Below are 24615 nucleotides of genomic sequence, written 5' to 3'. Positions count from 1 at the left end.
AAGTAGTAGGTAATAGTTTAGCTTGTTAGCAATGAACTGTTTGACCTGCACATTTTGTTTCATGAAACCGAAGCGCGATGACGAATAATTTTAGCATGTGCTTTAAATTAAACATGAATAAATGATTAAAGCAATGAAGTGGATGATATGAGAAAAACGTGTATAGGCTTACGTTTTCATACAAGCATGAAACTGTTTACATATTGGCAATTAGTGTACTTTATGCTAAAAGTTAATTTTGTATTCATGTATATCATGTAATACACCTTTATTTTTTTAATATATTTTTTCCTTTATTATTCATAATATTATTATCACGTGTGTTTATATCACTACATTGATATTACTCTATAGCATATATTTAGAGATTTTGTGGATAGAAATTAAGCTCATCCAGCGCAGATGATCAGAAATGTATTTTTGTTTGTTATTAGGTTTTGGCCTTGTTTATGTGTGTAAAAAGGTTGAAAAACCTTAACTTTGAATAATTAGGGACTCTCTTTTTAAGGTGCACATAACAATCCAGAAAGGGGAAACCACAGTGAAGTGGAGGAGTTTTGTGGAGGATCGAAAGGCAGATGAGGAAGGAAGGGGCACTATTGTTAATATGTCGATATAATAATGTACTTGCTATGCTCCAGAATCTTAAGTATTTCAGTGTAGACTGTGATAGGTATTTATTTATTTATTTTTTAAGTATTTCTGTTTTCAGTTTTGTGACATGTTTGATTTCTTTTTTTCTCTGCAGATCTCCCTGATGTGTGATGTAACAACTGCACACAATAAAACATTTCAAACCATTTCAGTAGCCTATTTCACAGCCTTTGTTTCAAATTCCCACAAAAAAAGTGAGCGCTGGACACCCAAGACCAGACACTTCCTATTATATGTTGTAGCGGGTTTGATCAATGCAGTGCAAGTTTTTGGCGTGCTAGTCAGAGCAGTCTGATGAATATTAACAAATAAAGAACTAAAATACTTGGATTAAACCATACAGAACAACCAGCAAACAATAATGATGCAGAACAGCACCCAGGCATAAATCAACAATTAAATCTTGGTATTTTTATTCGGGTGTAATAAAATTTTAAAACTGTAAATTGTAATAAAGCATTAAAAGTCCAACTTCTTTCAAACAGTGGTGTTTGGGTGAGACGCTGATTTAGTTGCAGTTATACAGCCGTCCAGTAGGGGACGAAAAACAAGGGATCTAGAACTGCGGGTCCAGAATTGCGGGTCTGAATCTGCAGTCTCCGGGTCTGCAGAGACATACTATTGGGGCCCCTCTGAGTGTGTCTGCACAAGCCTGTAATACGCAGTGCCACCAGCAGGCGGCGGTACGCACCCATCTAAGGGAACTTCCGGAAACAAAGCGTAACGTCCAATCACACAAGACTTCAATTTTAAATGAGAGACGATAGTTCCTTCTCCCTGTTACTGAAACCCACAACAAACACCAAAACTGACCCAACTCCTCAGGCCAGGGTTGAGGCTGTGGGTTGTACGAGACATTTTTCCAGCCAGTCGGTACATTTTGAGCCCCAACCGCCTCTCGTCGACAGCTGTTTGATGGGCACCCAGGAGGGAGAGAGAGGTAAGGCAGCCCAGACTCTCCAGCTCCAGTCCGGAGAAAGCTAGCGACACGTAACGCTAACTCGAAGCTAACGTTAGCTGCCAGGTTATCCTTGCTTTCCAGGGGTCACTGAGCCTGTCATTGTATGAACATGTATATATTTTAGAGATATATTTTTATTTTAGGATTAGGGCTCTCACTTTAACGTTTTCTGACAATGTTCCTCTTAGCAAACAGACCGAAGTAGCAACGTTGGCTAGCTACTTTTGAGTTAACTCAACCGGTACAGTTGCGGTGAAACACGTCAGAGGTGACTTAAGGGGGCAGGTAACTTTGGACAGTAGTTTGCTTGTTGTTTTGTCAACCCAAAGTCATGGCCGGTGGTATTATATTATGTAAACGTAATGTAACGCTCTGTCATCTAAACCGTCAGTCTGTAATAGCGGTAGCTAGTGTGTGTGTGTATGAGACTGAGATGACTCCCCGCTCTTACACTTAAGTTTGCCGCGGATGGGCATTCACGATTGAATTAACATGATCACCCCCAGAGGAAGAACCTGGTTTGTGAATATATAACCAGTGGATGTCACTGTGATGGGCTCACTAGGAGTAAAACCATTCTTCATACATAGTACACTGATGTCTCCTTTATTGAGCACTCTGTTTAACTCTTTCATCAGATGCTAAACTCAAACTTCTGCTTAAAGATTTTACTCTGGACATGACCAAGACCATTGTTTTTTTTCTACAGATTGGGTAGATGTGGCAAATGATCTACTCAGCAAGTGTCACATAAGCCTAAGGCTGAGGAAACTGACAGACTGTGATGCAAATGTTTTCATTGCGCTGTATGAAAACATCCTGGGGGAGAAAGTTCCAGGTAAGAACAAGCAGCAGATCTACCACATGTCGACACAATAGGTTGATCAATAGATTGGTCAATCAGAAGAATAACAGGCAACTGTTTTGATGAGCAAATCGTTGCCTTGGTTATTTTTCAGGCAATATTGCCAGCTATTCTGTTTTCAGCTTCTCACTTGTGACTCTTTGCTTTTTTCTTAGATTTATGCGATAATAAACTGAATATCTGAAGACTGTGAAGTATTTGTTACTGACAACACAAGCAGTTTCACTGAATACAGTTTTATGTTTCATCATCTGACATCAATAGACCAAGCGATTAATTGATTCATATAGCAATTGATCAACAGAGTAAGTAATGATGAAAAATAACCATTATTTGGTCACCTAACAACGTCATTTAAATTCCAAGCATAAGGACAAAACATTGAAGGTTAACAAGCTGTGAGGTTTGAGTTTAGAACATGATCTCCCAAGTGTGCTTAGTATGTCAGGAATGTTTCCTAAGACCATTAAACATGCCATCATGAGACTGTTAATGTCGCTGAGCCCTTTCCTGCATTGTCAGGTAAAGGAAAGAGCTAAAGTGAAGGGCCAAAGTGTTCAAGGAAATGTGTGAATGCATATTGTTGTGTTCATTTCACTTTTTGTATTATGCCGAATTCACGTGTGTCTGTGTGTGGTGTGTTTAGATTACATTGCAGCACCATGCAGTCAAGAAGATGACGTCCATAATGTTCAGTCTGTGATTGATTCACTGTCCCTGGATTACCTTCAGATCAGTCTCTCACACATTACAGGTATGGTATGATAAACATTTCCACTCTTTACAGCAAAATCGATTAAGTCCTGTGCATGTATACTTTGATGTGTATGCTTTGTAGAATTTCTTTATTTCCTGAAGGGGGTATGCAGAAAACACAAGCATAATTACAGTGCCCATTTTTCTTTAGCAATAACAGTGATGAGTAATTTTGAGTGCAATGCTGAGGGTGGCTGTGTGTTCACAGGAGAAAATGTTGTCAGAGGGGACAAAGAGTCCACTAAGAACCTCCTGGAAATCTTCGATGGCCTCCTGGAGTATCTCAAGGAAGAGATAAGCGAGGAGTCACAGAATGGAGGTAGGCAGATTCATTTGTCACTTTCTTTAACTTGACAGATAATATGCATTTCTATCTTTAACAAAGTTGTTTATGTACTGTATTTTTACAAACAGACAGCCTGTGGTTCATGTTGATTGGTAACTTGTAATTTTTAATCACATGTTTTAAGGCTTGATAATGTATCAAAACTTTCCAAAATGATTTTCAGGAAGATTTCTCTTGCAGTAGTCAGTGCCATGGTAATGTTAATTAAAGAATATTAACACCGGTGCACACCAAAATAGTTGCTTAACGGTATTTTATATCACCAGATATACAAAACATTAGATTATCAGAACTGGTGTCAACATTAAACATATTAAAAACCGTCCTCATCATTAATGGATTTGCAGAGCTGTGACCTGAGGGCCATTTTCATGAAAGCTGGTGTTCTCAGTTTGCCTGAAACTGCTACTTCTCCTTTTTTACTGACAGAGTCTCTGTTGAGGTGAGATTGCCTGTCTGTCCTTCAGCATGAACTAGACATTATGTGTCCTAAACCCAGTTTAAGACCAGCTTCTGGTGCAGGACTTCATAGAGAACAGTCAGCCCTCTTCGTGTGGCAGAGCTGAACATGCCTTTGTGTGAGTGGGCCGTCCCTAACACTGCTGCCAAACAGCAATTAGTAGTTAATGACCACCGTGCCTGCACTTCCAAATGATGTGAAAAGAACTAATTCAAACGTCCTGGATGTGCAATACTGTAATTGGTATTGAGTACAATAGAAGCTAACAGTGGTCTGTCAGTGGTTGTTTGCGGCTGAAATGTTTATTAATCTGAACAGTGGTGATGTTAATAGTGTGTGGTGTCCATCTTCAGTGTCTAACAATGACAAACTGGGCTTCTGCTTGTAGTGCTTAGTTTACGTACTAGTTGCTGTATTCAGCTGTTGAATTACAAACTCCAAGATGGCCTGTGTTGTTTGTCACACTTTTTTTTGGCTGAATCTTTTAGGTTTGTCTTTAAAGTTTTTGAACAGTGACTTTACAGAGCAGTTCACCACTGACATTTGTCAGTCAGGTTTTTTAATTAAAGGTCAATGTGTTTGTTCCTCTCTGAAATTCAACGGAGGTCATTATATGTTGAAATCATTTCCTTGCTGTTGGTTGTGGTTTTTACAGTTTGTTATTGGTCATCTTCTTTTTCAGAGGAACTGAATGACAGTCTCAATGAGGACCTCCCTGGTGCAGCCAAGGAGGCGACAAGCTGCAATGACACAGAGCATAAGAAGACTGAACTGGAGGAAGCATCTGAGTCTTCCAGTGAAGAGTAAGAGCTTCTCCTAGATGCACTGCACACACTTCGCAAACACTAAGCAACACATGTTGCACACAATATGAGTTCCATTGGAGGTACAATATGGAGGTTTTTTTTAGGTTTTTATCATGGTGATATTTTTACTCAGTGGGCTCCAGTTGGCAAAGTCAGTGTGACATCTGTGATTTTGAAACAAGTGTAGGTTATCATTGTAAGGAAAAGAAAAGGGAGTGCATCAGAGTCTTAGAAACTTGTGTTTAAGTAGGTTAATACTAATAACCATCTACATTTATATACATACAGTACATCTTTATGTGAACATATTCATACTAACATGTTTTTTTATTATGTTCAAAAAGAATATTCATATGGAAATTTGGCTTTTCTTTAATAATCGACAGTAGAAATTAAAATGGGGAGAGAGAGAGAGGATCATAAGTCATAGAAGTATTTGTCTGACTCAAACTTGGGACCTCACAGTTACACACTGCTTGCTCTTTTATGAAGAAAGGGCAATGCATGGTAAAAATTAATAAAAATTCTCCAAAATAGCAAAAGAATAATAACTCTTCTGTTTGTTTTGAGCACTCCCATAAACCAGGACATTGCTGACAGTCAGGTTTGTCCCACATGACTGCGACCATGTCATTATTACACACCCCATGGCCCATGGGATAAGGGAGTAACAACAAAATTAAGCTGGGATGAAAAATATTCCAAAAGGAATTTTTTTTTTTTTTTAGGGTGGAAAAATAGAATGTTTACAACACACAATACCACGGCATGTAACAGTCATTCAGCTTTGGAGCAGATCCGGGCTGTACTTCCTGTTGACACAACAGCCTGTTAAGCTAACTTTGCAGTGCTACTGTAAATATTAAGAGATTAGTGGGTCTATGTCAAACATACTGACTCAAACAGGGATGTTTGTGCAGCTCAGTGTGATTACCAGTTGATTTTTTTTTTACTTTTCAGGCAGGGTGCAAGTTGTGGCACTGCTGGTGTATTTATTCATACATTTATTTCATTCATGATGTGGAGACACTTGAAGCTATTGAAATATAAAACGTATGCACTGTTGTAATGAAAGTACCAGAAGAATCACTGATACAGTCTGTGTCTTAATAGAGGTAAACAGCTGGTAAATACTCAGTGAATCAATGCTCCTGCTGTGAAGATTTTAACTTTATGCTGTGTCTGTGTACAAGCATACACTGCATGGCTTCTAACAGCAACACTACCATGACTGACCCAATCTTAGACAAGGCTTAGATAAAGTAAAGTCACATTTTAACACACAAGACTAATGGTTTTTATGTATTTGGTGCCGTTTACTCATCAGCTTAAAAAATCTGCCAACTCCACTGTTTGCATCGGTTGTGGTTTGATGAAGTCAGACCAAGTATATTAAAGTAAATGTCTATCATTTTAATATAAAGTACTTGTGTGAATTTTAAGTAAATAATGTCATGTCTTATTGTTCAGGTCCGCTGTCCATTCCAGTAAACATTCCCTCCATACCTGGAATACTGAGGAGATGGGATCAACTAATGAACTCATCGGGCTGGGAGTCTCGGCACGCACATTCAATCCCAAACAAGAAGGTAAGACAGGCAGACACAGCTCATCTGTGCCCAGTGACTCTAACTGTGTATGGGCAATATACCTTGTTGTCTTTATGTATACATGCTTTTTTTTTTCTAGATGGTTTGTGACCAGAATGTGACGTTAGAATTTGTCAGGAATTCACGTTCCCTTAATGGAAGATTTTTTGAAAATGTTGGTGCATACGTTTTATGCTCTGATTAAAGTTGTTGGTTTAGTTGTCACAATATACAGTAGTTACCTAACCGGTCGTGTGGCTTTGCTGTAAACCACAAAGATATTCGCATACAATGAAGTATCAACAATCAGTGTTTGGCAGACAATGCATAACATTGTCCACTTAAAGCAGATGTATAGCAGTCATGTTTCTGCTGTCACATCATGTTGCTTTCAGGTATCATTTATATTTTGATTTGTTAATATTGTTAAATTAAAGGCTTTCAATTTGTCATTTGGGCCACAACGAACAATGATTTTCTGTATCAAATAATCTGTCCATTATTTTCTTGAATACTTGTTTTGCCAATAAAATGTGAAATAGTGAAACATTCCCTGTGTAATTTCCCACAGCCCAAGATTACGTCTTCCAAAATGATGTTTTATCTGACCAAGAGCCCAAAAATCCAAAGCTATTTAGTTTATTATCATGTGAGACAAAGAAAATCATCCAGTCCTCACATTTAAAAAGCCTAAACCCAGCAAATATTTGGCTTTTTTTGCTTAAAAACGTACTCAAACAACTACTTGATTGTCAAAATGGTTGCCCATTAATTTTTTGTTTATTGACCAATAGATTAATCAACTAATCATTGCAGGTCTAGCAGTAATCCTTTGGCTGCCAAGACACCCTATTATCAAATATTTTTAACGTGTAACTGTGACATTCTTTCAATAAATCTCATGTGTAATCTCGAAGGACCGGCTGTCCCTCCCCAAACTTCAGAGGCAGTCACCACCTCTGGTCCTCTGGATGCTCAGGATGCTCCACTGACTGAACCGCTGCCCTCAGCCATCGCCCTGCAGCCACCCAACCAGAGCGACACCCCCCACCGACCTGACACAGAGCCACATTCACCCAGCCACTCCCAAACAGCTGCTGGCCTCAGCCAGGGGAATGCAGGAGAGGAAGCCGCTCCTGTCACCACAGAGGTAGCTTTACAATGCATTATGATGAGGTTCAATTGCAACTGTTTTAGAGTCACCTTACCTCTTATTTGCATGCAGTGAAAAGACATGTAAACTTTGTTATCTCTCCAAAGTTATAGAGGCAATACAAGACCGCCTCTCTGTCACACACAAACACTTTCACTTGCACTTCCTATTTTAGTGATTGCAGTGCTCTGTAGGAGCAATAAGAGTATGCTGACTCAATGAAAATGACAGAGAGAAGGACTTCGTACTTAGCAATAAGCTCATGTGTTTTGCTCTTCAGACTTCCAGACTTTTCACAGTAATAAAACCGTACTGACAATCACTTACATAACCTCTAACGGACAATTAAAAGTGAAAGTCTTTTAAATGTCTACAGTCCATTTGCTTGAAAGACACATATGGGTTTGTTTTATGGGTCAGCTCCTGTTCTGGCCTACAGCCACGACCAGCCGCACCCTCACTGTGTATGAGTAAGCCTACGCCTAAGCTTTTTTTAAAATGTTTTTTTAGATTGTTTAATGTACCTAAACCAAACCCTGATCTTTGTATATTTAAAGAAAGGTTTGCTACCAAGGGAAGGCAACACCCTGTTAAAAATGATGCATTGTTTTTTAAAATATTTTTTGTTGAAAACACAACAAATGTGTATTGAATCCAAGAAAATTTGTCATTTTTAAAGACAACTGTCCTTCTCTAGCAGACACAGACATACACATATTTAGCACTTCTTTAAGTAAATAACTTTAACCGTTAAGTGGCGTCTGATTGATACCTCAGCGTGCGTACTTAATGGCAGGTTCTCCTCTTGTGACAAGCACAAGTGCCCGGTGTTGTGTGGCTGCTTGCACACACAAACAGCTTAACCTATGGCCTGATTCTGTAACTGAGTACACAACAACAGCCACCAGATTTTCCTCTTCTCTCTTTGGAGTGACTTAACCCATCACAAGTGACAATATGTTCTGAAAGCCTCATGTCTTTCTCACACAGAGCTCTAAACCTGTACCTGAGACAGTAGTTACCAATGGACTACAGTCCCCTCCTCTTATCCAGTCTCCTGGTAAGTAAAACAAAATTTTACCTTTGTTCTTACTCAGACCAAAATATCAAGTGGTTTAACTGTTTGATTTCTTTGACTCTGCATCACAGATCATGGGATTAAATAAGCCTGGTAGCACGTGATTGAGTTGATAGTTATGGCTGAATGAATTATGACTGTTAAACTGTGATGCCAGTGTGATGGCTATTAATATGTAAAAATCCCCCCATCAGATTGAAGTGTAACTCAGGTCTTGACGTCATGTTTTGCTCTTTTTCCAGCTGCAAGTGAGAAATCTTTGTCAAGTCAGCAAAGAGCCGGGACAGAAGTGGAGGGGGAGACAATAGAGGTGAGAGAGCAACAAGCCCTCACTTGCATCAGTTTAACCACGCAGACACGTTTGGTACTTACTGTTTAAGTATTATGTCATCTCCAGCAACCCTTATAAACAACCCAGCTGAGGGTCAGGTTTGTATCTGTGTGTGTTCACACTGGCTGCTCTGTTAAAAAGAGAGGACACAGGATGATAAACTGACATGCATTGACATACAGTATTAGTTATGTCCAATGTTAACTTGGAAAATAAACTTGAATTTCTTGCCAGTGGCTCATTTACAGTCTCTCTAAAGTGACTGATGAGCAGATTTTCTGTGCATAACTTATAATGTAATAAATGTTGGGGACATCTAGGCAGAAAGCTTTTAAACTTCTTCCAGAAAAAACTACAGAAGGACCTGAAATTATTTTTGATACACCAATACTGCATATTTTTGTTGCTTTATTTATTTATTTTCTTTTATGCGTTACTTTACGTTAACCGAGTTAACTTGATTCTCTTTTTGTCTAATTTCAGCCGACTAATGGGGGCCCTAGGCGGGTTTTATTTCGCACAAAGCCAGATGTGCTCTTCCTCAACCTGCAGGATGAGATGGCGGTCACAACCCCTTCTCCACCAGACACTGAGGAGGAAGAGTTCAATGAGGAGGATCTGAGTTATCCACGAAGACAACCAGACAGAAGGGTAGTCCACAGAGACAGGAGAGGCATCAGGTAAGACAGGTGGAGTTCAAGGTTTATGTATTGTCATTGTAGAATACAGGGTTGCACAACGACATGTCCTTTATGCTACACAAGACAACGATTCCATGGGCAGTGATTGTCTCAAGGTCCCAATCCATGCGCTTCCATATCCGATGCTGCATGTACAAGTGTATTTGTCATAGGCCAAATGTGAATGGCCAGAGAACAGTAGGAAGCTACAGAATAAGGAATAAAATGTCCTCGCTGACATTATGCGGAGACAATGTGGTAATGTGGTATTTGTCCCCCTGAGCAGTAGCAGGTTGGAGGAGGAAGATTTAGAGGAGCCTCTGTCATATCGCAGACAGAGGAACAAGAAAGCAGAAGAGGAGCTGCATCACTTATCTGAGAACCTCTCCCATCGACTCGAGGAACTTGATCAGGTGTGTGTATTTTACATAAGGTCCCAGCATACTGCCATGATTGTTTTGTATCCAGGCAAATGTCATTATGATCTTTTCTGCGTGTGTGTGTGTGTGTGTGTGTTTGCTTTGTTGCCTCCTCTTTACTTTATAAATGTATGTCCATGTGGTTATGGTCAATTGTGCATTTATGACATTTTCTTTTACACTTGCAACATTGTGTAATTTCTGTAGATGCTCAAACGAGTTCTGGGTGAAAGTGGAGAGTCCAGTGACGTCAGAGAAGAGGACAAGCAGTCCCACCACAGTGACAGCATCATGGAGTGTCGCAGGAGTCCGAGACAACACACGAGTAAATTAGCATTTTGCCTTATTTAACATACCAATACAACATTAATCTAATCTAATCTAAACTGAACATGAATGTGTTGAATTGTGACATTTATTAGTTTCAGGAACACCCGACGTTGAATCCCCCCACCGGACACGCTCCTTGTCCCCCTCCCCTCCGCGCGTCCGTCACTCCATGCAGGGACAGTTGGAAGGTGCCACGGCCTTGAGTCTGGATGATGGGAGACAAACCAACCTTGCCGTTTCGGATTCTTCGAGGCGAGGAGAGCTACACCACAGACAGTCTCACAGAAAACATCGAAAGGTATTACCATAGTATTTTTAGTGCTTTCCTTTTAAATGCAGTCTGAATATACTGATATAAGAGATCAGTTGTCATGAATTTGTTTTTAGTGTTTTTCTTGTATTTTAAATAAATTAACAGCATTTTACTTGAATATGATTTCAGGACTGGCTTTAGTTTGCAGACTGCTCAGTAGATTTTAATGTTACATTGATACCTGACTGGGAGGATTGTAGCAATAGTTCAGGGTATTTTAGAGAATCAAGTTGAAGTTAGTCAGTCTAAAAACTGTCTGTAAATGTGAACAGTTTAAAAAATTAAATGTTTTTCACAGTCTACAACATCTTTGATTTAAAGCTGAAGTAATTAATTTCTAATTGTCTGATTTTGTATCCTGATTTGAGACATAATTATTCCAACCAATATCATGTTTGCTCACCAAATTGCCTTTTTTTTAACCTGGATTGAACAGGGGCTTGCAAATTTTAAACAGGAGCAAGGAGATTCATCAAGACTTTGTGTATTTGCCTGCTTTTTTCAGTCATTTCTGCTATTTCATTACTCAGATATTTAAAATCTATGCTTAAAAAAATATCTTCAGATATACTGCTGCTTTTGATCTGTTCATCATGTCATATACGTTTTAAAATTAAAATGCATCTCTCTCTTTCTCTCTCTCTTATTCAGTATCTGGAAAATAAGGCTTATGAAGAGGAGTTGAAAAGATATGAAGACAAAAAACGGGCAGATGTAGACAAGGCACGTCTCAAAGCTCAGGAAGCCGTAAGTCTGATGTAGTATGATGTCTAGTGTAGTAGGAGTACGATAAGATCCCACTCACAGTCCTCCCCCTCCTGTCTCTACATCACATCACTATTTTAGTCATTAAAGTTGAACTTATTGTTTCTCATATTGATTTAATATTCATCACGATTTAAAAAAAAAATCGTTAAACAGTATATTAGTCAAGGAAATTATTTTGTTGGTTACATTTCTGTACTGCAGCTGCTGCTTAAAAGAACAGTTCAGTTGTGCTGTTTGCCTCTACTGGCTCTGTGCTTGCCCATGGTTGTTTTATTTACTTCCCTTAAATTAGTGACTAACACTTTAAGAGAAAGAACACACTGACCAATTGATCAGATTTTACTCTAAATAAGTTGTTATACAGGCAGAAATTAAGAAATTCATGATTATCAAACAGTAAACTTCACAATGAGTTACATCACTCTATTATAAAACACCTCCTCCACATAAAACAAGTGAAACACATTCTTATTATATCTGCTTGTGCAGTCTATGATGCACTAATACAGTCAATGAAAGCACATTTGTTAGACAGAATGCAAGGTTTTAATGTATTTATAGAAAATGCGGTACGTCATAACATGGTAAAGACTTTAGGATGCATTCCAACAAAAATAACATTTCCTGAATCAACTTTAACTGCAGTAATATAAAGTGAACCTCATTTGTTGATATGTTCCAGTGGAAACTGAAGATCTTTTTTCTTTCAATTTAACTTTTAATCTGTAAACACCAATTTACCTCCAAAAACTGGCATAAACGTTGTATAAAATGGCAAAGGGGAGACGACTACTGCTTTACAGACAACTATTAAATGGACATTGACTGTAACAAAAAAAACTTTACTAACAGTTTGGTGTGTCTGTGTGTGCAGGAGCGCCAGTACAGAGAAGCAATACTGAGGGATGTTTCTGACGCTCCTAGACTGTCCCCAGCTGGAACGAAGGCCCAACATAGGTCACAACGTACCACACAAACCACACCAGGACGGAGATGGCAGGAGGCCCCTAGAAAAGCTCCATCAAGTAGGTTAAGTCTTTTATATTTTCCACATGGACCTTTCTTTTGTATTTCTAGATAATATAATTATGATTAGTATTCAAATGTTCTTTTTCCACAACACAATGGCATCTTAGCATATTTCTGGTGTAGTATTTCTTCCTACTAGCAAGCTTACTACTACTGTGCTCTAAATGTGTCCCTTATTAGCAATATAAACATCATTACTTTGGACTGAAGCTTCATATCCACAGACAACTTTACAGAATTGTATGTCATCATCATTAAGCATCTACAACTGCATGACAATGATCCTCCATAAGGCACATCTGAAACTGTGATCATGCCCAATTTCAGACTCATGTAAGTCAGTCATGTTCAAGACAGAGTTGACACGGGACTCCTTTGGTCTTTATTGGGTCCTGAGACTCTGAGACTGAGGAAGCGCGTGTCTTTACAAGCTTTGATGATGCAGCTTTGGCATTTCCAGACGCCTTGTCCTTTGGCTGCTGTTTCCTCTTGGGTGTTACTTGTGCCTTATGAATGTTTAGATCTCTAGCTTCTGGCTGGCTGGCCCACTTGCGTTGATAATTGCAAAAGTAACAGCTCTGGTAGACTATGAAGTAAGGGCCACGAGTGAATTTGGTACAGCGGCACCTTCTGTCGCACATTGGGCAGTCCTTTATCAGCTGCAGGATGGCCTCCTCATCAACAATGTGCTGCAGAGCTGGTCTGTTACAGGGCAGAAAGGAAGCCAAGAAATGATAATGACACATGGGTTGTAGAGGCAGAAACGTATAACATACAACAGTGACTACAGATGGACTGACTACATTAACATACACAGTGATGTTCTACTATTATTCCTGATGAATGCACTGCACACAAACCATTTAGCCATCAGTTTGCAAGGCTGGGGTGTAAATGCATGCCCAAAAGAAAATCCCACATTTCTGGTCGGAGGAAGAAACACACCTACTTTTAAACAGTATGAAAGTCTTGGATATCAGCAGGTTTTTGGATATGTGCAAATATCGCAACACAAACCCTTACAAGAAGGTGGTCGAAGGAATGAAAGAGGGAGGCTGTGTTTACATGGTCAAACATGTCTGCCGCTGGTTTCATATTTTGATGCGGTTAACACCATGTTAGGGGCACGTCAATCAGAATATGCAGGGCTGCATCTAAACTGGAATATTAGTGAAATACTTATTTTCATTAGCTGTGTAAACAGCTCAGTAGGAATGTTTGTTTTTTTTTGTTTTTTTTTTAAGCTGCATCACTGTAACTGAATGGGCTATATTGAAGCTCTACTACAGAACTATACCGAATCACAGAGCTGCCTTTATTTAAACTACATGGTTTACTTAGCACAGTAGGGGTAGATGATCGAAGTTATTTGCTGACTTACTTCTCCCTGGTTGCAGAGCCTGTCGCCTCTGGTGTGTTTTCTTGAATGTCTGTGAATCAATATCAGTATGGTCAGTCAAAACTGTGTCAAGTTGAAGTAGTGAGTTATCTTTACAACCACACAGAAAACAAAATTTATGATAAAGTGGACTCAAATGGACAACTTTCATTACATCAGCAGCCAACGACGGCCGGACAAACTGTCTTCACCAGAATAAGGAACATCAGAAACTTCAATACAAGACATTGAGTGATTGATCAACTGTTTGCACATGAACACATCCGTCTCTTCCATATATCTAAAGACCAGTCAACAAAATGCGTTGTACTGATCGTCTGTGTTTCATCAACAAGGCCGTCCCATGCACACCACAACAACCAGCACCAACAGTGTTATCTGTTAATCCCACATGCACCTGTAAACCACAATAGATAGTGAGGATCATTGACTGACTCACCTGCTGCCCCGGTGTCATGCAGCTGTAAGAGGACACAGACAAACATCAGACACCTGGTTGATGACAATGACTTGAAGTAATACACTACTACACACAGAGTCAACACCCCCTCCATGTCCCTCAGGGCCACCATTATAGATCCAGTGTGCATGTTTCAATCTAAAAGCACACTCCACCGCTAAATAAAAAATACACATTTTTCATCTTACCTATAAATCTAGACTGCCGTGGTGTGAGTCGCCGACTGTTGGAATATTATGCTAGCTATCTAGCTACAAAAGGTAGCTTACCGGTGATGTGGTCATGTTAGCGCTTCCACCAGCGGTCGGGTCCGCGGTATGACTGTTGACAGGGATGGCAGTGGGCTTCGGGTGGGTACTGCTTTTATAGTGGACCAAGTCATCGGGCGAAAAATGGTCGCTGCACACATATATACAGCGACGCCGGAGGATATTCTTCGGAGTGTTTGGGTCTATATCTAGAGCACGGAGCCATAGCTTGTAACGGCTCGGTTCATTTAACGGTAGCTTGTGAAAACTAACCGCAGACCAAGTTTTTTGTCGATTTCTGCAGTTGGGAAATGCACATTGTCGACCCATACTTGCTTGTCCATCCGCTACCAAACTAACAATTAATATTCTAACTAATAGTTTGATGCTGCTAGCACCACTGAGCTAACTGGCTGCCGTTGCAGCTGAAGCGAGGAGGACGCCATTAATGTTTACATCCTGCACTATTACGAGCCCAGATGCACGCTTCCTCCTGCGCGGTGATACGGTTGGCAGGAGTAGTTCGGTAGAAAGAAAATAGTTCCGACATGAAACTGCTCACAACAAGGTCTGCGGATTGTCTTGAGTAACCGAGTCATGTTTTTTGGAGACAGACACTGCTATTGAGTTTTTCCAAATGTACTTTTCTGGTCCTTTTAGCACCACAAGCCGAGTTACAGCTAGTTGCATTGTATTTGAGAGAAGGCAGACATCTTTACAGCGGATAGCTCCTACACTCAGCAGCTCACACCAAAACAAGCTAGACGGAAACTATGTATTTTAGATTTTGGGGTGACGCTGCTATAAACACAGATGGCATGGGTGCAAACAGACACAATTTAGCTGTGCACTCAATGTAACCAACGTTAGCTTTAGCGAGATTAGCTCAGTTGGGACCTCCTTCTCCCGGGACTCCTCCTCTCCGTGGTCGCTGCCCCCCATAAAGAGGTCGGGTACAGCGGTTGACTTAAAGGGATAGTTCGACATTTTGGCAAATTCGCCTATTGCCGTAATCCCTATAGTCATATGGGTAGATACATTACCTTTAATTATCAGTGCCTGCTGTTCTGAGATCGGTGGAGCAGACATACAGCACTTGCTGGGCGGAGTGATTTCACTTTCTAGACAATGTCAACAATAACTGAAAATGTATAAATTTTGGGGGGCAAAATCATGGTATAGCTGTTCTACTGGATTGCATTAGATTACACAGGTGTACCTAACAAAGTGGCCAGTGACTGTATGTTACATGCATATGTTGCTGGTGGGATGGGACGAGAGTACGCCTCAAAATAATCACCGGAACACAGGGAGAACGTGCTAACTCCACACTCATAAATCACCACAACTCCTGAGGGAACAACAACATAAAATGTTCCCTAGTAGTCTGTTTGTTCCCAACAATGAGAAGTAATGCCAGTCACTTCACTATATGCTCTGGGCAAGCACTTATCCATAACATAACCACAACAACATTTGCATTTTAGCCTTATTTACCATACTTGGGTTGTAGGCTAATGTTACTCAACATGGAGGTAACGTTACAGCAGAGAGCTTGCTGAGCAAAATACACAACGATCACTTACCACATCTGCTCGTTTTGTGATGCCGACAGATGGTATGGCAGTGTCTCTCAAGAAACGCGTTTGAACCATCCCTGAGCTTCTGCGCTCCATCCTTTCACTGTAGTCCTCCGGTAAAAAATGTTTGGAGCAAACGAACATTTTCCGGACCATTTCCACAGGCGTGTTGGGGTCGATGTCCAGCACAAATAGCCATTGTTTCATCCTGTCCTTATTATTGGTTGGTACCACGTGAAACTTCACTCTGCTCCATGTCTTCGGCTTGTTACCGCAGTCTTTTACAATACATGTGTAAACCATGATTTACAAAAACACTCTGTAAACTTTTCTCAAACTTTCTGCTGCGTCCAGCAGACGATACCGCAAATGCAAGGCTGCAAGCAATAACTACGGCACTGTCTCAGGTGCGCACTATCACTCCGCCCAGTGGTTTACTCAAGAAAGTAGTTCCGAGTATTTGTTTCATGTGTCGTAATGTTACTTAATTATACATTATTATTTCATAGCGTGGGGAATGCGCAAGCCATGTGTTGTCCACTAGAGCGTTTTGGAGTCATTTGATGGTGTAATTGATTAGTGTTGAGGGAGAGAGGGGGCCGTACCGTTCACCTCCATTTTGTGCGCTGAGCAGTAGGCAGCTCTGCCCCACCGATATCAGAACAGCAGGCGCTGACAATTAAAGGTAATGTACCTACTCATATGACTATAGAGATTACGGCAATAGGCGAATTTGCCAAAATGTCCAACTATCCAGCGACTTCATGAAGGTGCCCTCCATCAGCTCTGACCGCATGTCCCTGTTGTAGTCGTCTGGGGATGGTTTGGGGGCTGGGCGTCAGAACCTTGAGTGCAATGCACCCTGGGTGATGTAGGCACTACCAGCACAGCCCATACAGCACGTACTAAGGAATTTATTGCTTCAATTGACTACATTTACCTTCAACACTGATCGATCATCCATAAAAAAGATGACAGCTTTGGTGACATCCCTAGCTGCAGCTAAATTAATGTCAGTTGCCGCTATAAATATGCAAACAGAGTTTCTGATATTCCTCCCAAGACAACATCTGGCACTAAAGTTATTGTTTTTGTTGTCACAACCAAAAAAAAGAAGTCTGTGATGTCAATACGTTTTAATCATACTGGTGTTTCCCTCTCTCTCACCAGTGAAGGTGAAGGAGAATGAGCTTCTCCCTGTGCTCCTGGAGGAGTGGCCTTATCTTCACATCTCCCCCCACACACTGGGTCGGATGTGGGAGCAGCAGATGCAGCAGGTGGACAGACTCCACGCCCTGTCATCCTCTGATAGCAGGCGTCGCAGCAAACTCTCCAGCCAGGTAGGACTGTGGCCATGCGAGGTCTGTCAAGTGCATTGGATGACTGACTTTGTTAGCTCTACCCTTTTAAAAGCTGGAATGTACCAATTGGTGGATGGATTAATGGATGAATATGTAAACCTCTGCTCATCTGCCAGGTGGAGGAAGCTCAGAGGAAGCACGACCTGCTGGTGGAGATCATTCGCAAAGAGCAAGACCACAACAGACGTCTGGTGAGCATGAACATATAAACACACATCCATTAGGTCCCTTTACATCTAGTGACCTTCTTAACAACAAGTTACACAGGATGTATAGAATGCGATTACAGCTCAGAGCACAACATGCAGGCAGACTTGACCTACCTGTTCTGGACACAGTAATTGTCACACCAAGCTGGACAGCTGCAAGCTAAAAATGTTTATCTTCCAGAGGGACTTCAAAGAGCGTATCCAGCAGCAGAAGTCGACCCAGAACAGACTGAGGGAACAGAGGCAGCAGATAGCACGTGCCAAGAAGTACCACAACGACTACCATGTCCAGCACCGTGCCCGCCTAATGAGGGCACGCACCAAGGAGGAGAGGGTGGGTAGTGAGAGCCATTCATAACTTTGCCCCCATTTTAAACCTGTTCATTTATTTTTTTGTAGACAAAATGTCAAAAGATTGAAGATGTCACAAATTGTAAAATTTTTCCACAGCTTATTGCAACAAATCAAAATTGCTTGCCAACCCGAAAAAAAAATCAATTATATAAAACAGAGAAAAGCAGCAAATCATCATATTTTAGAAGCTGAAATCAGCAGATGTTTGCCAATTTTGATGTTTCCCACAAACTACAAGGACTCAGTGAACTCAAGGTTGTTACCAATAATCCTTTGACATGCTGAAGTGGTATGTTTTTAGCTAGCTACAGGCATTTTGTAAATGTTTCAGCCCATGGTTGCATATTATGGTGCTGATTGTTTTCCCCTCTAGTGGGTGTGACTTTCATAGTATGATGCACTCTGTCTCCATCTATTCTGAAACCCAAATTGATGAGGCAAGTTAGGTCCCTGTCTTACAAAGTCTCTCCATCTTCTGCATTTCAGAGGAATCAGGAATAAAACCAGATGTTGATCATTATTACTAAGTTAAATGTTAAATTACAGACCGTGCGATCATCTGGCGTTAGTGTTTTGGGTGACGTGTGGTTGTGCGTGTCTATAGATGTTTCGACAGCTGTTTGAGGAGGGTTTGGAGCTACAGAAAGTCCGGTTGAGAGAGCAGAAAGCCTATGCCAGGGAACAGCGACTGGAACATCAGAGACGACATGAGGACCAGATCAAGTCCATGGAGAACTACTACAAAGACCAAGTAGGGCACAAACACACACACAGATTTATACATGAACCAGGAAGACACACATACAAATTTGTGTTGTTTTAAAATGGCCTTTACATTTACTCATAAATTCCAAGTCAGCTACAATGTGCTTTCTCTCTTTTAGTTTTCACTACTAGCTGAAAAACTTGCACAAGAGCGACAGGAGATCCAGGTTCGCAAAAAAGCTCAAGAAAAGGTAAAGCTTTTACTCATTATTGCTGTCACAAAAAATGTTAAAAACATAAACTTTATTAGAAATCTCTGGAAAGACCTTGCTGATCATGTGTGCATGCAACAAGCCTTTAATCAGTTAGTTAAATTGCCACAAATCACCAACTTGAATACAGTTTCATGTTAGAAAGCGGCATGTTTTACTTAAGCTGGTCATTGATCTTCACATCGGTAAACCACTTTTTCTGGATATCTATCCGTTCAGACACACTTCAAATTGCTATTGGGTCTGTTCAAGTTTGTTTTATCTCTATCTTTGGATTAGGAAAGACAATCATGAAAACTTTTTTGGGTCAGATGTTAAAAGAAACACTTCACCCACAAAATGGCCATTTGTATTTCAGTCATGCCGTGTTGCCTGGAATCTTTGAAGAGAACTTTGTTTTTCTCACATGCCTCCACGGAAAATGGCTAACATACTGATTTGATTGGGGACCAAGTTAAACAACAGCATAACTATATCAAAATATCGGTTTACCAACTCTCACACAACTCGTGCAGTATGATCCAAGTCTCATTTGTCCAGTCATATGCTCAGTACTTCCCTAACTCATGCATTTTTGCTTAAACCTTAGTATTTAAAACTAAACTGAAAGTGAAACGTATCTGTGCTCTCCTGAAGCCAGACTCCAATACTTAGGGTTTTTAGCCAAAATGCATGTGTTTGGGAAGTACTGATCATACAACTGGGCAAATGAAACTTGGATTATACTTAATGAGTTGTGTGAGAGTTTGCTAATTAATGTTTTGATATAGTTTTGCTGTTGTTAAACATGAACCCCAATTAATCAATAGTTTCATCAGTTTCAGTGGAGGCATCAAGGTAGCAGGGCACGACTGACCGATATACAAATGGTCCTTTTTTGGTGAAGTATTCCTTTACCTTTTCAGACCACCTGACAGAGAACATGCACACAGCTCTTAAATCTAACCTTATGCCATTGTCACGACTCTCAATCAGACTTAAACATATCTGTTTTTTCGTCAAAACTTAAAAGCAGTTTCACCAGTTTTAGTAAAAACCCTCACCCTGCGCGTTGTTTTGCAGGCTCTGCTGAAGATGAAGCGAGAGCTGCGTTCCAGGATGGAGCGTGAGATTGGTGAACTGCAGAAGATCATCATTCAGAATGATGAGGACGACCATTTCCAGGACCTGGAGGTCCAGCGGCTGCGCAATCGGGTCCAGATGGCTTCTTTCCAGTACAACACTAGCTATCTGCACTGAGCAGGGATGTGAGACACAGGGCTGTTTTAAGCTCCACTCAACCAAGGATGGATTTACATCGGAAGAACATGCTGCAGAAGGCTTTGTTTCTGCCATTCACAACTAAGGGTACGACATTCTGGCGGCTGAACAGTCTCCTCGGCATCTTCCGTCAGATTTGCACAGAAGGGGAAATTCACATTGTAAGAACTGATGATTACTGATGAACTGAAAACACTCCGACAAAATGTAGCTTTAGCTAATTTAACTAACTCTTCCTCTCACCTCAGCTGCTATACCTGAACTTAACGACACCTTGGACCAAGTCCCCTCTTCCGTGGGTTTTAGTACTTGATAACTAAGAATGTTTTAAAATGGCTCCCTCACTGTGCAGTCTTAACGTGCTGATATTGTAGCAAACGATTAGTAAAAAATGTTCTTCCTCTTGCCAAATAGGGACCACTGATGCAAAGTTAATAAGTATGAATGTCCCACACTGAATGATTTTTAACTTCCATTTTTCCCTGGTGTATGTGCGATGTCTTTCTTTTAATGATTTAACCATGCCAGTGGATTATTTATTTTTTAACTTTAATGCTGTTTGATTTTTAATTAACCTGGTGTTGTCTTGTCTGATCACCAGGGGCAATGATAATCAGTCTTTTGTGACTCCTTCTCCTCAGCTCCATTGTGATTGTTTCTAATTCTCAGCCAGAACTAAACACATGGTAGTTTTAAACCAATACAAAGAGTTGCAATGTTAAAACAGTGTCTACTGATATTGTGCATTGTATCTAATGAACACATGAATGCCCCGTCATCATCAAATGTGTGGGCTCCCTCATCTCCTCCAACTAGAATGGGTCACACTTTAAGGCTTGAGTTATTTGCATGAGGTGCAGGTCACTGTTTTACTATATTAATTGAGGTTTAAGGCTGATACTAAAACAGAAGTATCACGAAGATATAAAGTCACAGACCAGATCCTGTAGAAGGCATCTATAGCATGACAAAAACGCAATGTGAAGGCCGAGATTTCAAATTGAAGGTGTGAAGATCAAATCAACTCTTAAATTGAGGAGGAAAAAATACCTGTGCTGTACTAAAGATGACATCTCACCCACGTACCTCTGTATTTACACCTTAATAAGCATGATCAGAGCTTAATATGCAAATTAGATGGGTGGGCTCAACTTGTCCAAGGTCATAGAAGGAAACACCATTGATGGACATCCATTAGTTTAAATTCATTTCTAGTAAGAAAAGATTAACCAGCAAATACTATAACTTGGGGTATTTTGCGAGGCTCTCTGTCCAAATGAAAACATAAAACAATTGAAGCGCTGTAAAGAGCATATCAAACCAACAGCGGTCAATATAAGTGTAACCCCAAAGCCTCACAAAAGATGTTGATGTCCTCAACATAGTGGAAGAGTAACTGTACATTTATGTGTTAACATGTAAAACTTCTTGTAAGCAAGGTTAGAGCCAGCTTTATTATGGTCACGCCCACCATAGCACGAAAGGTCACCTCATTTGTGACAAAGGAGATAACGGTGAACACAGTTATGTCAAGCCAAAAACTCCTTTCTCCATGTCTACGTCAACACTAAAAACTGAGTTTCTGAACATCTTTAGCCAGGATGGAGTTTAAAGAGAGACTCATTTTTTTTTTCAGTTGCCTTAAACACAGTTTTTGTGGGGATAAAAGGCCAAAACACATAGAAAAAGCTACATTTCCGAATATACCCGTGTATGTGTGGACAAAGTCTAAGAAAGCGGGGAGAGTTTGGTGACCTTTCAACTTGCTGGGCAATTTCTTTTTTCAGAAAATACTGATACTGATACCATTTGCAGTGAGAACTGACCACCTCCAGATGTGATGTCATTCCAATCATAATGCATCTGGCATGCATTTACACTGTGCTTTAACATACATTACCCAGGTAGCATATCTAGATACAGGTGTGTTACAATGGCAGGTGTATGCGTGTTCAGATGTGCTCAACATCTAACAATGAATACGATGAGTCATTAAAACAATTTTTAATATTGCTTGAAAATTTTTGACAACAAGCTGTGTTTGAACAGTTGCGTGTTGTGGAACTACATGCTGGCACACGAAAGGCAATGGGAAAACATGAATGACATCTTGAAGTAAGAAATTTAAAAAACGGTCCATCTTTCCAGGGAACAGTCTCTCACACCAACAGCAGCAATTTACCTGCTCACTAGAACGCTCTCTTCACTGTCAATCAAAATCAAGTATTCTCCCTTCCCGATCACTTGGCTGTAGATTTGGCAAGCTGAGATAACCACTTTCTTGCTTGCACTCAGTCGTCTTCGGAAGTGTGTTATGGCATCAGAAAAAAAACGTATAGGGAAGTTGATGACAGCGTTGTGATATTCCAGAAAAAAAAACATCCAAACTCCACCGGAGGCAGCTCTGTGACCAAAAGTCCAGCTGCTCAGTCCACTGTCACTGGTTGGGGAAATAAACTAGAACAAATTTCCTGCTTCCACATCTTCTCAGTCTAACCACTGTCTGCGTGGAGCGTCACTTCAGACCTGACACTATCTCAGCTAGTACTGCTGCATGGCTGAGCTGGTCTTTCCACGTGCTGCGTTTGCTTTTCCATTTATCTGGACATCGTCGTCGTCATCGAGCAGGTTAGTCCATTTACAGCTGCTTGGACAGGAGTTGCACGCCTGGTTCACCACAAGCTTCAATCCTTTGACCTGTTTTCTAACATACTGACATGGTCTGTGGCACTCTCTGCATGTCTTGAACAGCTGAATGATGCACTCTTCATCGACGATGAACTCTGACGGGCTGAGGTAGTCGGAGAAATGCACGATTAGCAGTGAGCTTGTTTCAATGTGTTCTGTAAACACAGTGTGGAAGTAATGCAGGTATGTAAAAGTAGAGGAGATTAGGGTGAGGAAAAGATCAACTTACACAACAAAAGCCTCAAACTGAATGGTAGTTATGTGTATTAACATCAGCTTACCTCCCCAGATCAACCAGGTAGCGCCCGTCTCCCACACTCAACGTGGTGCTGAATTCTTCATCCTCACCTTCTTGAATAAACTGCTCAGTGGAAAAACAGGTAACAGTTTCCTTTATGTGCACATTTCATACACTGCAGCTTCACAAATGACAAACACATATTTTATATTCGAATGAAATAAAGAATACATTTTAATGCATCAGCTCAGTCAGCTAGTAGCATTAAATCACTGTGAAACAGGTAAAAAAAAAACTGTTTGCAAGATGCAAGTCCGCTCAAAGCAGATGAGTTTATTATCATAAACGCAAATGATCAAAACTCAAATGAAAGTCAATGATGATCAAAGCTTTTAATCAGAGTGTACAGTTTCTTTCAACCAGAGAGGTCAGCATTAGACAGTCGTTAGCCTTAAAGTTGTCCACTAACACAAAAAGCAGGACATCTGACAGAGGCAGCCAAAATGATACATTACTTACTTTTAAGAATAGTACACATCATGTACGCATAATGTTCATGTCTGCTATGTTTACGTGCTTTAAATTAAGAGTAAAAACCTAAAAAGCTGTAAATCTCTCATCCGTGGGATATATCACAATTTATTCTGGGTACTACTTTGAAGCTGGAGATTATCATTACACATTTTTCAGTGACGGCATTCACTTTTATTAATCCTTTCATTTTCAAATAATTTTTATTTTTTAAATAGCATTTAAAATGTCCACTGCAAAAAACAAGTAACTTTCATTATCAATTAATCTGGTGGTTATTTTTTCAATAAATAGATGAATCGTTCAGGCCAAAAAATATCACAAAATGACTGTCTGAAGTCCCCAGTGTGTAAAAGTGACATACTCAAACTACTTCTTTTGTTCATTCAGTCGTCCAGAACTCCAAAAGTTTCACTTTACAATGGTATAAAAACAGATACCTGCATGAAATCTTCTGATTAAAGAAGCTGGAATGAGAGAATGTCTAATGTGTTTACTTAAATAATTGAAAGAAATTATTTATCGAATATAGCTGGCAAACTAATTTTCTTACCTTTCCGTTTTCAGCTGACTGGTTTTCACGATGCACACTTTCACTGAACAGACGACAAAGAAACATGAGGACACACATTAAATTCCATCTTCACCTGTGTGTGTTTCAGCAGGTTGTAGGATAGCACATTACACTTAATTACAGTAATGTCTGCACCGCAATGAGGAAGCACTGCATTAAAAATATTACTTAAAAGTCCCCTCCACTCAAAAATAAGTT

The 24615-nt window shown here is 40.2% G+C and overlaps 2 protein-coding genes across 5 annotated transcripts; one reads left to right on the top strand and one right to left on the bottom strand.

Annotated features, from left to right (window-relative positions):
• Positions 1–1404: 1404 nt before the first annotated feature.
• LOC125884760 (centrosomal protein of 95 kDa-like) lies at positions 1405–22306 on the top strand. Of its 2 annotated transcripts, none has more exons than XM_049569945.1 (21): positions 1405–1594; positions 2325–2453; positions 3127–3234; positions 3445–3555; positions 4725–4845; positions 6319–6437; positions 7382–7587; positions 8581–8650; positions 8911–8978; positions 9483–9679; positions 9966–10092; positions 10306–10423; positions 10521–10726; positions 11393–11488; positions 12384–12534; positions 17396–17565; positions 17703–17777; positions 17977–18129; positions 18754–18900; positions 19034–19105; positions 20189–22306. In XM_049569945.1, exons 1-21 carry the CDS (start codon positions 1408–1410, stop codon positions 20363–20365), a joined length of 2808 nt encoding a protein of 935 aa, XP_049425902.1. In that variant the 5' UTR covers positions 1405–1407; the 3' UTR covers positions 20366–22306. The 2 variants fall into 2 exon arrangements, with proteins under 2 accessions (XP_049425902.1, XP_049425894.1); XM_049569937.1 differs by having other exon boundaries at positions 7355–7587.
• On the bottom strand, positions 11677–17051 carry LOC125884859 (uncharacterized). 3 transcript variants are annotated; one of them, XM_049570131.1, is made up of 4 exons: positions 16235–17051; positions 14377–14398; positions 13920–13968; positions 11677–13240 (listed from the first exon to the last, which is right to left on the bottom strand). In XM_049570131.1, the coding sequence occupies exons 1-4, from the start codon at positions 16526–16528 to the stop codon at positions 12877–12879; spliced, it is 729 nt and encodes a 242-aa protein (XP_049426088.1). In that variant the 5' UTR covers positions 16529–17051; the 3' UTR covers positions 11677–12876. The 3 variants fall into 3 exon arrangements, with proteins under 3 accessions (XP_049426088.1, XP_049426085.1, XP_049426078.1); XM_049570128.1 differs by having other exon boundaries at positions 11679–13240; positions 16232–17049; XM_049570121.1 differs by lacking the exon at positions 16235–17051 and adding an exon at positions 14667–16219 and having other exon boundaries at positions 11679–13240.
• Positions 22307–24615: the final 2309 nt, after the last annotated feature.

This window comes from Epinephelus fuscoguttatus, linkage group LG3 (genome assembly GCF_011397635.1).
Source record: "Epinephelus fuscoguttatus linkage group LG3, E.fuscoguttatus.final_Chr_v1".
Taxonomy (NCBI): Eukaryota; Metazoa; Chordata; class Actinopteri; order Perciformes; family Serranidae; genus Epinephelus; species Epinephelus fuscoguttatus.
The sequence above is the reverse complement of the archived record's forward strand: the minus strand, read 5'-3'. Positions and strand labels throughout refer to the sequence as shown.

Coding starts and splice junctions, on each gene's coding strand:
- LOC125884760 (XM_049569937.1), top strand. CDS start 1,408: ATGAGAGACGATAGTTCCTTCTCCCTGTTACTGAAACCCACAACAAAC. Junction 6,438..7,354: donor ATTCAATCCCAAACAAGAAG/GTAAGACAGGCA, acceptor GTAATCTCGAAG/GACCGGCTGTCCCTCCCCAA. Junction 19,106..20,188: donor GCAAAAAAGCTCAAGAAAAG/GTAAAGCTTTTA, acceptor GTTGTTTTGCAG/GCTCTGCTGAAGATGAAGCG.
- LOC125884859 (XM_049570121.1), bottom strand. CDS start 14,975: ATGGGTCGACAATGTGCATTTCCCAACTGCAGAAATCGACAAAAAACT. Junction 14,399..14,666: donor CTAACATGACCACATCACCG/GTAAGCTACCTT, acceptor GTCCTCTTACAG/CTGCATGACACCGGGGCAGC. Junction 13,969..14,376: donor GCATGACACCGGGGCAGCAG/GTGAGTCAGTCA, acceptor ATTGATTCACAG/ACATTCAAGAAAACACACCA.